The sequence below is a fragment of the Cygnus olor genome, chromosome 5 (genome assembly GCF_009769625.2).
Source record: "Cygnus olor isolate bCygOlo1 chromosome 5, bCygOlo1.pri.v2, whole genome shotgun sequence".
NCBI lineage: Eukaryota > Metazoa > Chordata > Aves > Anseriformes > Anatidae > Cygnus > Cygnus olor.
This window is the reverse complement of record NC_049173.1, coordinates 33860759-33878686: the sequence shown is the minus strand read 5'-3', so window position 1 is coordinate 33878686 and position 17928 is coordinate 33860759. Positions and strand designations below refer to the sequence as shown.

Sequence of the window (17928 nt, the reverse complement as noted above, 5' to 3'; positions counted from 1 at the left end):
TCGTCGCCCTCCTCTGGACACTCTCCAACAGTTTAATGTCCTTTTTGTACTGTGGTGCCCAGAACTGCACACAGTACTCGAGGTGAGGCCGCACCAGCGCAGAGTAGGGCGGGACAATCACTTCCCTTGACCAACTAGCAATGCCGTGCGTGATGCATCCCAGGATACGGTTGGCCCTCCTGGCTGCCAGGGCACACTGCTGGCTCATATTCAACTTGTTGTCAACCACAACCCCCAGATCCCTCTCTGCGGGGCTGCTCTCCAGCGTCTCGTCGCCCAGTCTGTACGTATAGCCAGGGTTGCCCTCTCCCAGGTGCAGGACCCGGCACTTGCCTTTGTTAAACTTCATGTGGTTGGTGATCGCCCAGCTCTCCAATCTGTCCAGATCTCTCTGCAAGGCCTTTCCACCCTCATCTGAGTCCATAACTCCTCCAAGTTTGGTGTCATCGGCAAATTTGCTCAAAACACCTTCTAGTCCTACATCCAAATCATTTATAAAAACATTGAAGAGGACTGGCCCTAAAATGGAGCCTTGAGGGACCCCGCTAGTGACCATCTGCCAGCCAGATGGGGCCCCATTTACCACAACCCTTTGAGCCCGGCCCGTCAGCCAATTGCTCACCCATCGCATGATGTTTTTGTTTAGCTGTATGCTGGACATTTTGTCCAGTAGGATCCTATGGGAAACCGTGTCAAAAGCTTTGCTGAAGTCCAAAAAGATCACATCAGCTGGTTTCCCTTGATCGACTAGATGGGTGATCTTATCATAAAAAGAAATCAAATTTGTTAGGCAGGACCTACCCCTCATGAACTCATGTTGGCTGGGACCAATGACTGCATTGTCCCCCAGGTGTGCTTCAGTAACTTCAAGGATCATCCTCTCCATAATTTTACCAGGCACTGACGTGAGACTGACAGGCCTGTAATTGCTAGGGTCTTCTTTCTTACCCTTCTTGAAAATTGGCACAACATTTGCCAGCTTCCAGTCCAATGGGACCTCTCCAGATTCCCAAGATCGTTGAAAAATAATTGAGAGAGGTCCCGCGATGACGTCAGCCAGCTCTTTAAGCACCCTGGGATGAATCCCATCTGGACCCATGGACTTGTATGGATCCAGGTGGAGCAGCAATTCCCGCACACGTTCAGGGTCGGTTGGGAGTTTGTCATTCCCACTGTTATGGTCCTCCAGCTCAGGGTACCCTGGGTCCCGAAGCCCATCATCAGTGTTGAAGACAGAGGCGAAGAATGCATTAAACGTCTCTGCTTTGCCTATGTCATTGTCTGTGAGGAGACCCTCCCCATCTAGTAGCGGACCTATGTTTTCTTTGGTTCTCCTTTTTCTGTGCACATATCTAAAAAAAACTTTTTTATTGTCTCCCACAGACATGGCCAGCTTCAACTCTAGTTGGGCTTTGGCCACACAAATTTTCTCCCTACAAACACGAACAGCATCCCTGTATTCCTTCCTCGTTGCCTGACCCTCCTTCTAGCAGCTGTACACTTTCTTTTTTTGCCTAAGCTCCAGTAGAAGTTCCCTGGTCAGCCAGGCTGGCCTTCTGCCCCACTTGTCTGACTTCCAATATTTTGGAATCACCTGATCTTGTTCTTTTAGGAGGCAGTGCTTAAAGATTGACCAGCACTGATGGACACCAATGCCTTCAAAAGCAGTTTCCCAGGGGACCTTGCTGACTAGTTCCCTGAGCAGCCTGAAGTCTGCCTTCCCCATATCCAGGGCTGAAGTTTTGGTGACAGTTTTCCTTCTGTCACCATAAATTCTAAACTCAACCACTTCATGGTCACTATGACGGAGACGGCCGCCAATTGCCATGTCTCCCACAAGACCCTCTCTGTTCTCCAGCAACAGATCTAGGAGGGCACCTTTCCTAGTTGGCTCTCTTAGCACCTGCACCAAGAAGTTATCATCTAGGTGCTTTATGAACCTCCTGGACTTGCTCGTGTCAGCTGTGTGGTGATCCCAGTTGACGTCTGGCAAGTTGAAATCCCCCATTAGGACAAGGGGAGTTGATCTCAAGGCATCTCTTAGTTCTGCAAAGAATAATTAATTGGCGTTGTCGTCCTGGCCAGGTGGTCTGTAATAGACTCCCACAACGCCATCCCCTTTATTTGTTTATCCCTTAATCCTTACCCAGAGGCTCTCAACTTTGCCATAGCCAACGTGAAGTTCCACACAGTCCAGCCCATGCTTCACATACATTGCCACCCCGTCACCTTGCCTACCCTGCCTGTCCCTCTTGAAGAGCCTGTAACCATCTATTGCAACACACCATCCACAGGACTCATCCCACCAGGTTTCGCTTATGCCGATTATGTCATAGCTGTGAGACTGGGCCAAGACTTCTAGCTCATCCATTTTATTCTTCATACTGCGTGTGTTTGTGTAGAAGCACTTCAAATGCGCCTCCCTACACGCAGCACCTTGTGTAGCTGACCAAAGGGCCTCACTAGCACACAGTCCCTCTGATTCTAGCACACCATCCCTTAGCTCATCACCAGCATGCCTGGTTTTATTCCCTTCCCCCTTCGACTCTAGTTTAAAGCCCTATCTATCAGCCCTGCCAACTCCTGAGCAAAAATCCTCACCCCTTTCTGAGAGAGGCACATCCCATCTGGTGCCAGCAGGCCCGGTGTCGCGTAGACCTTCCCGTGACCAAAAACCTGAAATTCTGCCGGTTGCACCAGTCCTGAAGCCACGCGTTAATGTGATGAATCTGTTTGTCAGCATCGATTCCCCCCTATCGGAAGGACAGAGGCAAACACAACCTGTGCCCCTGATCCTTTAAGTAGTTGCCCCAAAGCCCTAAAGTCCCTTTTGATCGCTCTTGGACTTCTCATTGCTACCTCGTCATTACCAGCCTGAAAGACCAGTAGCAGGTAGTAGTCGGTGGGCCGTACCAGGCGCTTGACTTTCTTAGCGAAGTCTCTCACCTGAGCCCCAGGGAGGCAACAGACTTCGCTGTGGGTTGGGTCTGGTCGGCATATTGGGCCCTCTGTCCCTTTCAAAAGGGAGTCCCCCGTGACAATAACCCTTCTTTCTTTTTTGACAGATTATGTAGCAATATGGGGGATAGGTTGCCTTGCCTTAGGCATCCTCTCCAACTGGGACGGGCTTTCGCCTACTTCACTGTTCTGATTGTTGTGTTCTAGACCCTCATACCTGTTATATAAGGGTAGATGGGAAGGTGAGGTGGGGGGACAGGGCTTGCCTACCACCCCAAACAGGAACTTGCCTCCATTCCCCCCCTTGGCCTAGGTCTCCTCCTACTGCCTGGTGGGATGAGGGAACTTTTGTCTTCTGTGTAGCAGGAGACATTTGTGCTACGGCAGGCTCGTGAGTCTGTCTCAGAGAGGGCAGAGTACACCTCCTCCAGTCAATTTCTCTCTCTGACTCTCTGATGCTCCTGAGCCTGCTCACCTCCTCCCAAAGCTCCGCTACCTGTTTGAGCAGCTCTTCAATCTGGGCACACCTCCCATAGGCATACCTCTCGCTGCTGCTGTCGGATACCGACAGAAGACTCGGGCACACCCCGCAGCCCAAGACCTGGATGGCTGCGCGTTTCCCCGAGCCCTCCGTCTGAGTGGCCACATCGGTGACTGCGGCTGGAGAGGCCGCAAGAGATGCGGAGGCCATGGTTTTCTGCCTGGTTGATACCATGGCCAGGTTCCTCGCAGGCAGGTTACAGGTAGCGAAGGGAAAGACCGCTGCAAAGGAGCGGCGAGGGGCCCTCCCTACCTGCGCGAACTGCCGCGCCCCGCCCTGGTCGCCGCGCTCCCTAGGGGCTGCTTTTGAACGGCCGGGGAGGGGGCGCTGCTGGCTCCGCCTGCGCCTCGTCAGCCTCCCTCGCGAGGGCTGCCGGGTCCTGGCGGCTCCCTCGGCTGCTTCGGGTGGCGTCGATGCCGGAAAAAAAGCCCTGCCTGTCTCGATCACCCGCTCCGCTGCAGAACGCGTCTGCCCCGGAGCCGATCGCCTCGGCAAATATAAGTAGAGCTGAACACCCTATTCCAGATGAAATTCTTCATTCTACATATGCTTTATCTTGCCTTGATCCTGCAATGCCAAATCCCTCAATGCCATCAGAATTGTGACATACGTTATGATGGAGAAAGTTTCAAAGCAGGTTTCTATGCTTTGTTTTTCATGTGCTCAGATTTTTTTTTAAAACAATACTTTGGATAATGTTTTCATTGCTGTGTTGCTTGAAAACAAAACGTGCATTGGAAAATCTGAGCAAAATCATCTGTGGGGAGGTGTTTTTTCCCTTTTTGTCTTAAGATAAGTTAAGCATACCCTAGTGGGCAGGGCAGTAAAAATTTTAGTAGTACTGTCTTTGTAGCCAAAGACTGAAGCTTGGCATAGATGCCATGTTGTCACTGAAGACTTACTGAGTGTAGTCAATGATTGTCTTCAATCTTGCAAAGAAGATGCTTTAAAATGAAATACATAACGCTGGTGCTAGAAGACGTATAAAAATAGAGAAGAACAAAATTTGGATTTCTGGAGAACAGAGAAGCAAACAAAACCAAGTTGTTATTAAAAGCTTTTATGACCTATTTTTCAAAGCTAGATGGTGAAGTCAGAAAATGTTGGAAACTTCATTTAATAGCAACGATAACTCTGGCATAAATACCTGCTTTCCTTTTCTCACTAAATGCATAGGTCAGTGTAAGCCTCTCCGATGCACCAGCAGGAGATGCTGCTGAAAGCACTTTGTCTCCTCACTTTGAAACACCTCTTCTTACCTATGCCCAAAAACAACTATAGTCACTTGACCGCTAAAACACTTCTTCATAAAGGTGAAGAGGTCTTGAGGGCACTTTGACAAAGGCACATCACATTAGTCAGTGTGGGCAGCAACAGTTCTGCTCCAACTGGGAGCTGTGCCACTGAGGTGCGTTGTGTTACACGGGAGTGTGCACCAAAACAACTGGGGAAGGGGACACTAAAGTCCTGAATTTCCCTTCACTACTCAGATCCCAACACAAAAAGTAATGTTGCTTTTGGGTGTTTTTTTTTGCAGTTTCCTGTACCTCTTGAGCGATACACTTCCCCTCCTGAGGATAACCTGAACCTCCTGCGACTCTACTTCCGAACGCTGGTCACTGGCGCACTGCGCCACACCTGGTGCCCTGTTCTTTATGTGGTGGCTGTGGCTCACGTGAACAGCTTTATTTTCTCCCAAGATGGTACAACACAGGTAGGTAATGAATGGCAGAGCCATTCCATTGGGTTGGAAGCTTTGGGTTTTGCACCTGCTCTTCCCAAGAGTCCATTGTGGCTTGTTGGTGAATCACTGACCCTGAACTTGAAAACAAAGATTGTAAACATATGTTGAGGACTGTGCAGTTATTTGAGGTCTGAAGGTTGGAATCCACATAGGAGAGAGCAGATGGCAACCGTTATTCATTATAAAATAAGAAACTTGTACTAGTGGCAGCAAATCCTATACAAACCTTTCAAGTCAGCAACTGTGGGCTACTGTACTGAAGGAAAGAATGAAGCACAAATGATGGAGCTGATCAGCTCCATAGCTTGTAACAGATTTAGCCTCTGTTGGGGCAATCTTAAGGAGTGGAATGCTCTTTCAGCTCTCTTGAATAACTAACTGCCTGAGTTAATGAAGCACAAACCCTCCTGTGGCCTTGGGGCCTCCAGCACTGGTTCCCCCTCTGATCTATGATTTTACCTGATAGTTGAGATGTCAGAATCGTAGAATGGTTTGGGTTGGAAGGGACCTTAAAGATCATCTAGTTCCAAACCCCCTGCCATAAAGAGGGACACCTTCTACTCAACCAGATTGCTTAAAGCCCCATCCAACCTGGCCTTGAACACTTCAGGGATGGGGTTTCCTGCTTCAGTGCCTCACCACCCTCTGAGTGAAGAATTTGTTCCTAATATCTAATATATATCTACCCTCTTTCAGTTTAAAGCCATTACCCCTTATTCTATCAATACATGTCAGATGGGCATCAGGTCAGGGGAAGGAGGAAAAGGAGGGGGATCCAAGTGATTGCCACCTCAAGGCCTTTCTGATGGAACAAGCTGCTCTTTGGACCATCATCATAATAAGCAGAGCATCCTTCTAGAGTGCTGCATGGCCTGTGGGCAAAGCTAGTGTTGTGCTGTATTAATTTAAGTATGTGTTTTGTTCTTAGGAGGCTGATGCTGCTCGGAAAAGCATGCTGCGAAAGACGTGGCTCTTGGTGGATGAGGTAGGATCCGTAAGGATCAGTGTGTGCTACTGGGGCTTGAGTTTTTCAGGCATGGTACTCTTACAGATTTAAATTTGTGTTTGAAGTCTGAAATTTCCTTTTGTCTACATTGCTAACATGAGAATGAGAGATTAGCAGAAGGATTTTAACATGCAGTGGCTATCAGGAGTATTATCCAGTTCTTGTTGTAATTGAACTCAATGCACTGAGCCCACTGGAACACAGATGTATCTCCTGTACTGTATTTCTGAGCCTCTTACTGGAGCAGTATTTTATCTGGATAGTGAGAGGTCCTAAAGGGGTGGTCGTAGCACAGCTGTGAACAGGCAGCTAGCAGGGACCTCACTTAACTCTTAGTTGGATGCTTTCCCCACAAAAGAACAAAACAAATGTGAGGTGTCTGCTTTTCTGCTTTCCCTCCTGCCGTATCCTAACAGATCTTGCCAAAGTCTATCATTTCTGTAACAGAGCTGAGTCATTTGGCCCTTTATGTTTAGTGTCTAGGGTAAACTCATAGTTTCCACTCAAAACCCCATTTTGGCATCTGGCAAGAGATCATTGAGGGGGGTTGTTGAGGAGACAGCAGAGTTTTGTTCAGAAGTGGAAAACTCATGCAAATCAAGTGTTTCTTGGAAGAAACGTACCTTTTACAGCTCTTCTATTGAAGATGATGCAGTTAAATATGTTGGGCATGGTGGAGTTGTATTGTCTGGCAGCCTGCTATGTTGTGTTGGAGATAGGGAGGAATGATTAGATTCTTATTTATAAGACATGCTTAATGACTGCAATTTCTTTCTTCAGACCCTGAAAAAGCACCTTCTCTACTACAGACTGCTGAATGCCGAGAGCCCTTTGGGATTTGACCTTTATGAGCAACTCCCTCCCATGCGACTGAAGTACCTGCAGACGGTGATACAGAAAGAAAATAAGGAGAATGCACCAGTGCTAGTCTCATAGCAAAACACTTGTGGAAGAGGAGGACTAAGTAGAAGAACAGAAATGCTCAGTTTATGCTTCACTGATGAAACTATGTACATTTTAGACAGTTACAGTGTCTTGCTTGGACACTGTCAGCATCTCTGCAAAGTGAAGCACTAGTAGAATGCTCCCAGCCCTGCAGTACAATACAAACCTCAAGATATGTCAATGTGTGTGTGGCCTCTCCATTATGAATGCTGGGGCATTTTCCTGCATTCTCTTTCAGATTGTTCTACTTCTTCCTGGAGGAGGTAAGAATGTGTCTAAGAGGCACTGGAGTATTGAATAAACTGAAAGAACTGAAAAAGCCATTTTGTTCATTCAGGTTGGAGATTGTAAATTCTCATGACGATGTCTGTGTTCCCCAGATCTTTCCCTTCTTTTTTTTTTTTTTATCCTGGGTTTTGAACGGTCCCTTTCCCCCACTGCCCCTGCAAATAGAATGACAGCACAGCAGAGAAGAAGCTGATCCTGTGAACTATTTTTTTCCTTTCACATGTAGTTTTTCATATACAGGATCATATTCTGTGCAAATGACCAGTCACAGATGTATGGAGCCGGATCTCTAAGAAACAATAGCTCCTAATGCAGTCAACATCTTACCTTGTCTGTCTTTTGGATAGCATCTAAACTGCTTCATTTTCTCCCTTATTTGTTTACATATATAACAAGATAAGAAATAATTTATTTGCAGGGAGAATGCTTGTCAGAAACCACTCCCCCTTAGAGAAGAAAAAAACTTATCTGCTTGTTTAACTAGAACATGTATTGATTGCCTTCTGAGAAGAAGGGAATGTAATTTAAATTTTTAAGTGGTGTTCCTAAGTTTAGACCTCGTTTTAAAAATCCCTTATTTGATTCCCACTTCTACATCCAAATTCTGTTTTGCAGCTGCCAACACATGGGCTACAAATGTAGTGTCCTGAAGTGTTCATCACAAATGCCAGGTCAAGCCCAGAATTTACCCTAAGTGTAGTCTCACTGAAGTGGATGTTTCATTTGTATCCAATAGTTTTTGTAGAACTACAGTCAGTCTGGCAGACTTTTGTTTCAATAATTTTTATGAATAAAACTTGTTAAAGTTATTTCTTTTGCTTTGTTCTTATATACAAATACCTCTGGAAGGTGCAGGGTGATGCCTAGCCTAAAGACATAAGATTCTTTCTACCTGACAGAAAGTTTTGTAAGTCTACCAGCACCCCCTTAGTTTCCAGAAGATACTGTTTCATCTTTTTTGTCCTCTTATTTCAGATAGGACATAGGTGGAACTGATGTGTCATTTTGATCTTTATTTTCCTGTTGCAGTTTTTGATCTGCAGCTGAGGGAAACTACAAAAGCACAAAGTGGTCAACAATCATTTTCCTTGTTGCTAATTATTTCAAAAGTACTTGATGTGAGTAAAAGTTTAATCAAAGGCATTCAAGTTTCTATTCTGTCCAGATGGTGACAGTCCCAGCAGTTGTCTTTCAAGAGCAATGAATGCATGGTAAAAGTTAGTAACTCTTAGCTGGCCATTTAAGAACTGCCTTCCTCAAGGAATTCATCTTTTGCTTTTCTGACCTACAAAAACCTCTTGTGTAATGCAAAGCTGAGTTTTTAAATGTATACAGGGTGTAAATAAACATTTTGATACCTAGTTTTTTTGGAACAATGAGAATGCTCTTTTCTTTATTTAAATCTTTCTTGTCTTTGGATAGTTCTGTGTGGAGTTTTATCAATATATTGGGAATGCCACATGCTGTGAGGTATGGTGGGTCAGTGACACAGGGTGTCAAATGCTATGTATACATGGCAAAGATACAATGTGAGTACTGTGAGACTTGTCATGTGCCACAGGTGGGAATGCAGTAAAAAAACTGTCCACAGATGGTATCAGTAGGTGACGAGAGAGGAGGTGAATTTCATTTACTTTGTGAAATCTGGGAAGGAAAGGATCAGGCTTTTGTCTCTTTCTGAGGAGCCCCCTTTTTTCCCAGATGCTTCTTAGGCAATTAATATATGCCCAGAATATACTTCCATCTTCTGGCGTGGAGTTCTGTTGCAAGCATCAGGAATGGAGGGAAGAAAAGGATCCCAAACAGTTCTGTAGGCCGTGCTTGTGTGCAAAAATTTTATGCATGTTGTGCATCAGCTGTAAGCTCTCAAAACTTTGGCTGTGACTGAGACTGTACAGCAGTCCTAACCTTGAAATTTAGAAGGCTCTGGGCAACCTTGTTACAGATTTCTCTGCAGAACACTAGAGGGCATTGCTTTCTTTAGTTTAAAAACAAACTTTCTCAGCTGTGATGCAATTGAGGGAAAAAAAAACCACACCTTAAACCTAGTTTGGATTTTCTGCATTTTTTTTATTTTTGAATATACTTTTGAAGAAAATGTGGAGAATTCAGTAAGTTTTATTTGACGTGTTGCTAAGAGTTATTCCTAAAAGAAACAGAGTTGATTTGTGGCCCTTCCACCCTGTGAGTGATTTGAATTTGCTAGGCTGGAATCCCCATTTGGTGGTGTGTGTGGCCCGTTTGTGCTGAACAACAGCAGCTCCCAAAGAAGATACAGGTACCTCAGCAGCTGGCTCTACTCCATATGGGGGTAGGATTAAATGGTAAAGGAGAAAATAAAGAGGCAAGGAAGAAACCAAAATGGGACTAAAACCCCAGTGTAAGAAGTCTACACTTGGTATCTTCACAACAGTAATATACACATGAAGCTTTGTGTGATTAACACAGTTGCATCCCACTGTGTTTACTGACTACTTCAGTTTGATGGTGGAATGTAAAAATCCATTTCTTGGCTAATACCTTCTGTCTGGCTCCTTAATATCAGGTGAACCCTGAACACCTTTTGCTGATGAAGTCATGGACAGACAAAAGAAGCCATAAGGTGTGGGTGTATAAATACACTACAGGTCAAACGCATTTCTGGTGTCAGACAGCAGAAAGGCAGCTTTTGCACTTTCCTAGTTGTACAACATTCTCCTTGCAGATTTCCGCAATGAGGTGGTGCCTCCAGCTCATAATCAAATTGGGGAGCAAAACATGTTTTCTTTCAGCTTACAGAAGCTCTCCATTCACAGAGGCAGTCTTCTGATATTTCTTGTATAAATAACTTTATGACAATTTACCAGCCTTTGCCCTAATTTTCAAAAGCTTTTATTTTTCCTTTGAAGGGAAAACCCACAGTGAAGACATCCCTTCAGTGAGCCCTGACTCCGAGCAGGTGTTTTGTGCAGGTTGCTAACAAAGGACATTTTAGACCAAACGACACCTGGCCCACATTCAGATCAAGTTATTTTATGCTGGAGTATTACCAGCAGATACTGGTGACACCTGTGGCTCCAGAGACCAGAACAGCATATTTATTTATTTATTTATTTTTTGCCTGTGAGCCCTGATGACCTCTGTGCCCACCTGAAACTCCTTCACAGTCCCCCTGTGGAGCAGCCAGCCCGGGAGGGCTGAGGGGGCTGTGTGGAATTTTCCAGAATGCCCTCAGGGGCACCAGCTGCGCTGAGGGGAGCTGAGGGGAGGCAGCTGTGGCCGGGGCAGGTGACTGAAGGGGGGCACCTGGGCATGGCCCAGCAGCCCTCAGTGAGTTGTGGAAGGGTCAGCAGCAGCCATAGGAGGAAAGCAACAAGTTTCTTCAATTTTTATCTGTTTTCCATCACACAAAGCGGCTAATAGGCTGTGGAGACTACGAACCAGGTCAGGAGTGCTGAAATGTGCATTTTGTGGGCTGGTGTGTGTCTTCCGGGCAAGAAGGAGGCTTTTTGTGCCTTCTCACAGGGGCTGTGGAGGTTTTTGTCCTGCTGAGGTGATAAATGTGTTTTTGGGCTACATGAGGTTGCCTGCACCACTTCAGGGGAAGGAGGACGGGTGAGGCCTCACTGCAGGGTGGTTTGCAAGGTCCCCAGCATGTGGAGGGGGCTCTGGCAGGCCCTGGGACCCTCTGGCGTGAGAAGCCTGGTCCCAGTAGCTGTGGGACATGGTAAGCAGGTGAATATGGCATGTGGCTCAGCTTTTGGTTGCATTGTTTCTGGGCATCTCATGTTGAGCTGAGGCTGTGGATCCTCCGCTCTCTCCAGTGTTGATTTCCTCTCATGCTCTCTGGCATCTTCTTTCCTGTCAGTTTTCCTTTACAAGGCTTTCTTTCCCTCCCAATCTGTCTATTTTGAGTTTTCCTCATTGCTAATTGCAGCTTCTTTCTCATCTTTTCTCACTCTTTTGGCTGTCTGCAGAAACAGTCAATAACTCAATAGTTTAACTGGAGAACTGAGATGCTGCTGCTGAGTTTCAGGTGAAAGCTCGCGGCTCCTCGTCTAAGGGCAGATGTCAATGAATAACATGCACAATGTGTCTGTTTGGAAACCTTACAACACAGAAGGCTGTAACTTTACTTTTAAGATTTGGATTGACTGCTGCATAGGTGGTGCAAACATGCTGCGCCGTTTGGGTCTGATCTGTCGGATATTTGAGAACACTCTAGTAATTAATCAATTGGATCTGTCTGCTGAAGGGAAAGCTGGAGCTTGTGTATCAAGTGACTTTTCTTCACCATTATCGCTTCACCACAGTAAGCTTTTACCTCAGAAAATCAATGAACACATCTCCAAAACAATATTCTGGACTACTTGAGTGCATAGAGGCTTTTGTTAGCAGCTTCCCTCATTGTGTGCATTCAGGGTGGTTCTTTGATCTCTTCGGAGCACCAGGGCATGTAAGAGCTTTGAATTACCTTCAGGTACTGCTTGCCGGTAGTGAATTGTAGTTTCAGGGAGGGTTAGCTTGTGACACACCATGAAGATACAATGACAGCCATGAGAGTGTGCCATGCAGCAACTGTCAAGATAAGTTGTTAGCATTCTACACAAAAAAGCAGCTTGCTGCTCCTGGCATCAATTTTTCCTTCAAATAGATTATCAAAAATAAATTTAGAGTGATACAAAAGTTTCTCTGTTAAAGCATCATGCATCTCTCATCTCTGACATGCGTGTCAGCTCACTCACAAAATTGTAGTTGTGCTGCCACCCATAAGACGCCACAGATGGTGGCTCATTTTTGTTCCTCTTGGTACTGTCTTCTGGAAGATTGATCAGGTTTGGATTGATGAAGTTACTTGGGCAGGAGCTGCTAGTGCTCTCCTGCTGTCTGTCCACTGCTAAAAGGAGTGGGAGGAAAGGGAATATTAGTATACTTTTTAGTGTGTTTCTCCCCCCCCCTTTTTTTTTTGGTGCTGTTACGTGAACACTTAAAATATTCATGGAGGAGAGTGTGGGCATGCTTACCGTGCTTTTTTGCAATGAGCACTCTCATCAGCAAATTTTACAGTCTCTGAAACTCGGATTTGGTGGTGGTGGATTTTTGATAAAGTACAATTTGCAAGTTAAAAGTAGAATGCAGAACTTGGGTGCTTGTATTCAGCAGTGACTGTGGACAACTACTCCAGCTCCTCAGGAGTCAAGTGGTTTCATTGTCAGCATGCACTGGTGCTCCAACAGCTCAGCACTGCATTGCTGGAAAGGTTAACAGGTGCACCCATGTGCATTTTGCAGAGCTCCTCTAGAGTTAGCATGTAATTGTCAATGTTATCATAGGGACAATACATTGATTGCTTACATAAGTCTCTTCTGCTACCAAGTTACTCTAGAGGTTAAGAAACTATTCTTAATTTTGCAACCTATCTTTTCCTTTGAACCAGCAGTCTTTGCTTACTGCTTTCTGTAAATATTTATTTTGGTCATTGCTATAGCAGATGGAAGAAAGAAGCAATAAGCCTGTAGCTAGTGTGGAATTCTTGGCCTACGTTTAAACAGAAAATACAATTTTATAGTCACATTAAACCCTTGTCTGGAACATTTTCCAGAAGGCAGTTTCTGGTCCAAACCAGAGAGAAAATACAATGCACCCTAGAAAGACCAATATGTTGAGGTTAGGGTAATCTCTCATGATGTAGGAGACCCCTCTCAGAACACCCCAGCTACTGGGCTAACATTTGATCTGATGCAAAATGTTTTCCCAGTTTTCTGATGTTTCCACCTTGTTGTCATGCTACATAGAACTTAAATGTGGCAGTGTCAAAAAGTCATACCTAAAATCAAATTCTTACTTTCTGGCTTGGCTCGTCCTCATCTGAACATTTATGAAGAATTGATTGTTATAGGAACAAGGAGTTCAGAGTGTGATAAATGGAGGTAGTAGTTCAGTTCAGTCTTCGTTTTCAAGAAAACCACATATTGCTGCAGCAAACTTTACTAAATTGGTAACTGAAAAATATTCCCCCATTCTCCTTACTGTATACTGTAAGCTAAACTTCACTGGTGCCTTGTTGGCTCGTCAGCTTTGCTCCCAGTGTGAGAGGAACAGGAATGAGTGAGCATGAGAGAGTCCTGCTGTGGGGGAAGCAATCTCCTGGCTGCAGTGGACGAAGTTTTACTGGGAAGTTGCATGTATAAAAAGGCAAGTCACGTGCTCTGCTTCTGTGTGTTCATCAGAGAAGGTTCAGAACAAGGAACTGCATGTTTTTGGATCCTTTTTAAAAAGTTGCATTTGGCTTTTGGTTAGATAGTGAGACAGCTGTGGTAAATGGAAAGACCAGAAAAATTATAGCCTAGTAGGCCTTCCAGGTTAAGGAAACTTGGACATTCTGCTTTGGTTAGGTGCAGGTGAGAACATCCCTGAAATCATCTGAAGATTAGTCTTGATTTTTTCCCCAGGGAATCCATTTGTGGATTTTCATGGAAATGGAATCAAGGCCTCTGTTTAGTAATGCCAAAGAATCATGAGGAGTGTTGTAACTGTAATTGTGCACTTCTTTGATAACGAGCTTTCCTTTTCATCTAACTGCAGAATAACAACGTACTTGCCTTGGCAGACAGTTATGACTGGAGAGCTCAAGACAAAGTCAGTCTTTGCTGTTAGCACCCAGAGGCACACCCTGGCCCAGGCATTCTTTTACGTGTGTGCAGGCAGGCTCACGTCAAGACACTGTTTCAAAGCTTAATCCTTCTGGTGGCAGATGTGATTGTCTTCTAACACTTTAATAAAAGTAAAAATCCCATGCTATTTTACTGCACCTGCATTTCATGTCTTCTGTAGATCAAGCTGTGTGTGTTTTCAGGATTTTATTGCTGCTTTATTCCTCTAAGAGATCGTTACTGACTATGTTGGGAGACTATCCATTTACTAAGTAGCCCAGTTGAAGCTTCTGTTCTGTTTTTTTTTTTTGTCTGCTCTCTCATTCACTCCTATGGATTTCCATATTTAACAAACTCTGTGGAGCTTTGGGGCCCCCAGTGATGCTAATTGTAAAGAAGTTTTGAAAGTAAAACATGCTTATGAGTCACCCTGGGTGTAAGTGCAAAGTTGTGCTTAGGATGAACCTGTGTGTTTCCCTTGATGCCTACCAAAGAGTCCTATCTTTATGACTGAAAACTTGCAGGTCTGACCACCTACAGTTTCACCTGCTGACCATCTGTGTGTTCGGCGGCCATAATTAAAACAATATCAAGCTGTCCTGGTCTTGTCTCCATCTCTTTCTGAATACTGTTGGACAGATTTATTCAGTGGCAAATGCACAAACCTCAAATGGAGAACAGTAGAATGCTTATCTGTTAACACTCAAAATTTGGAAATCTCCAATTTCTAACTACTGTAATGTAGCAAGGGCTTCATGAAGATTGAACCACGTTAAAGTCCATAATAAATCTCTCATCTGTTGCTCTGTGCCTCTCCAAGTTCCTGTGAAATAGTAATGTTCATAGCCCCCTTGTAGGAGTGCACGCACAAAGATCGCTTCACCTAGTGCTGAGATGGGGAGGACTCGGTTCGTCGCGTTTTACAGCCCAGAGAAATACCATGCAGTATTTTAGCCTGGGGAACAGAGGAGGGTACTGTATTTAGATGAATCTGTAAGATTGATTGAGGTAGTTATCTAAATTGGATTGTTTCCAGACCAGTGGGATTAACAACCCTCTTTTCACAAAAAGTGTTATGAGATCTTTAATGATCATACAAGGTCAGGACCCCAGTTTTATGTCTCATCTGAAAGATCATGAACTTATAACTACTGATCTGTCATTGTCTGATCTGGCTATCTATTCTAGAGACTGCTTTATTTTAGAAAAGATTTGTGTTGCCAGGAGTCTAAATGCCATCAAAGCTTTTAGTCCTTGCCATATTCCTTGCCTGAGGAGGTTTCTAACAGGTTTTTATTCTGATGGTTTTTTGATTTATTTTTTTCCTTTTCATGGCAGGCAAAAGTGAGACTGCAAAGAGTATTTTCCAGTTTGTACCTCTGTGACTTGCTGCCGTGTGCAGAACTGTTTCCTGATCAAGGCCTGAAAAGCAATTGATTCCTGGGATGTTTAGGAGGGTGTTCGCTTCCCAGTGCTTATTCTGAGGGAGCTCATCTCCCTGTCTAGACAGCCACCTCTGAAAATCCCCTCATTGCCTCTTATGGTAAAACCGTGGCCATAGCAAGCAGCAGAAAGGGAGCAGATGCATATACTATAACAGTTCCATTTTTAAGTGTTTCACAATTAACTATGTTTTGTTTCGTGCATGCATACACATGTTAAAAAGCCTCCAGGAATCTTAAATGCAAAGCCTTTTGGTATCCTAGCTCTGATCTGAAGAGGGCATGTGGTAGGAAGTTAGATGAGCTCCCCCTCCCAACTGTTCTTAGCATATGATGTCTAACTTAGTGTGTGTTTTTACTCACAGCGGAAGTATGGAGTATGGACCCAGCTCCCAACTTCACTGTTTTTATGGTGTGGCCATCTGATTTCCACCCTCTCTCACACATTCATATGTGGCCATATGATTTGCACGCTGTGCTTGCTGCAGTGCTATTTGATAGCACAAAAGTGTGGATTCGCATGGTTCCCTTCAGGGGCCTATTTGGCCTGCAGCAAAGAAACACGTCTCTGCAGTAAGGTCTCTCTGCCCAAGCCAAATGTTATCTGAGACGGGAGAAAATGGACAAAGAAAAATGCTCTCCTTTTTCAGGGTGCCCAAGGACTGAGCTGTGCCAAAATCTTCTGTCTTTATAATAAAGTTTTGTTTAGTCCAAAGAGGACATTGCTGCGCGTCATCTGTGCTTTTAGCAGCTTCATTTCAGCAGCAGTAGAGGAGGTGAAATTGCAATCAGAACGTCTTAATTTCAGAAGGAAAGAAATTTGTTTAGAGACAAAAGCCTGTTCTCTTTTGAGTCACCAGAATATTATTACACTTGATTTGATTTGGAAGCTCTTTAGGATGCTGTAGTCATCTGGTTGGCTGGCAGTCTGGGTAACCTCATCACTGATGTGCTCATGAATAGTGGGCTGCAGGTTGGTCGCAGTGTACCATTTGACTCATGGGCTGTGAAGGTCAAATGCAGGAGCCTTGTTTGAGGCCTTGGTTGGCAGGGGCAGTGAAATGAGATGCCTGAGCTGGTAGCGAGGTGTAGGAGCAAATCAGTCCTTTCTGAAGAGGTGGGTGGAGAAGGAAGTCAGTTGCAAAAAGAATCACTGGTGGGTATTGCACATCAGTCAGTGTTTCTGAATCATCTAGGGAAGGTAAGTCAGCAAGGCCTATTTGTTCAGAGGAAAGATCTTGTCCCAGAGCTCTGAGCTGGCACAACAAACTTGGAAAGCTCACTTCATGCCTCTATTGCCTGTGCACTGTGCTGGCAAAAGCTGATGCCTCAAAATTTGACCTTCTGAATAAATAAATATGTTTTCCCCATCAATCTATCTCAAAGCAGTCTATAAACACTAATGTCTTAAGCAGTCTGATGCCTGCTTGAAGTAGACAGTTTCTCTCTGCTGTTTGACAGGTAAGAAAACTATGACACAGTATGTAGGCTAAGGTACTTGCCCAAGGTCATGCTGGAAGTGTGTGACAGAGGAAGAGTCACCCCTGTGCAATTCTTTTCCTCTTTTCTTCTCCTGTTACCATGACCAAAGGACACCTCACTGCTTTTGTGAAGATTGACCCTGTGGCTTTTGGACTTGCCAGCATGTGTTAGGATGGGAAGCCCATGTAAGGTCTCTTGGTACTGTCTCACCCAAACAGTAGCCAATTTGAATTGTCTAAATGCCTCCACACACTCTCACCTTTTAAAATATATTGTTCATCCAGTGCAGTAGAGCAGAATTTGTGCAGCCTGATTTCAGACGTTTCTCTGACCTCGCACAGAGCTTGACTGCAGGAACAGCTCTTGCCGAGCCTTTTGGATTTGAATGGGCACATCTGAAAGTAGGGCTGAGTCCCAAATGACTGCCGCTGCAAGTGCAGGCATGTGTGGAGCAGAGCAAATGTGGTTTTAGCCTAGTGGTGGCTGAGTAGTAGAGAACTGGTGGCTAAGCACTAGAGATGTGTATCTGCTAGTGCCTCTGCTGCGAGAAGAGCTCAGCTATTTCTGTCCTTGTCTGGTAGGAGACAGCTGGCCAGGCAATAGCTCTACAGGTCCGGGCTGTCTGTGGCACATCCCGTCCTTCTGGTGTGCCACCAGGTAAAGCAAGGAGAGGCACAGCAGGAGCCTGAGCATCCCAAGTCAGCTTTGGGAGATGCGGATAAGAATGTAGCAGGAAACGGTGTGCAGGAACCTGAGCTTCCTCCATTCCACTGCTTATGGAATAAGCTTCTTTGTTAGTTTTTTTTCCATTTCAGTAAGTGCTTTATCTGTAATATATATGTATATAAAGAAAATATGGTGATAATTGATTGACTGAAAGAAATGCAGAA

At 44.9% G+C, this 17928-nt stretch overlaps 2 protein-coding genes across 6 annotated transcripts in view; both read left to right on the top strand.

Moving 5' to 3' along the window:
- Positions 1-8837, top strand: part of RPAP1 (RNA polymerase II associated protein 1) — a 46637-nt gene extending 37800 nt beyond the window's left edge. For 3 of the 5 annotated variants that reach the window (XM_040558680.1, XM_040558678.1, XM_040558681.1), the window contains exons 23-25: positions 5037-5213; positions 6172-6237; positions 7030-8837. In XM_040558680.1, the coding sequence (XP_040414614.1) occupies positions 5037-5213; positions 6172-6237; positions 7030-7185 (399 nt within the window). In that variant the 3' untranslated portion in view covers positions 7186-8837. The remainder of the gene's footprint in view (positions 1-5036; positions 5214-6171; positions 6238-7029) is intronic. The other 2 variants (XM_040558682.1, XM_040558679.1) reach the window with 1 other exon arrangement.
- Positions 8838-10708: 1871 nt separating this feature from the next.
- Positions 10709-17928, top strand: part of LTK (leukocyte receptor tyrosine kinase) — a 161832-nt gene continuing 154612 nt past the window's right edge. The window contains 1 exon segment of the mRNA XM_040557797.1: positions 10709-10905. The gene's annotated coding sequence lies outside the window, so the exon portion shown is untranslated.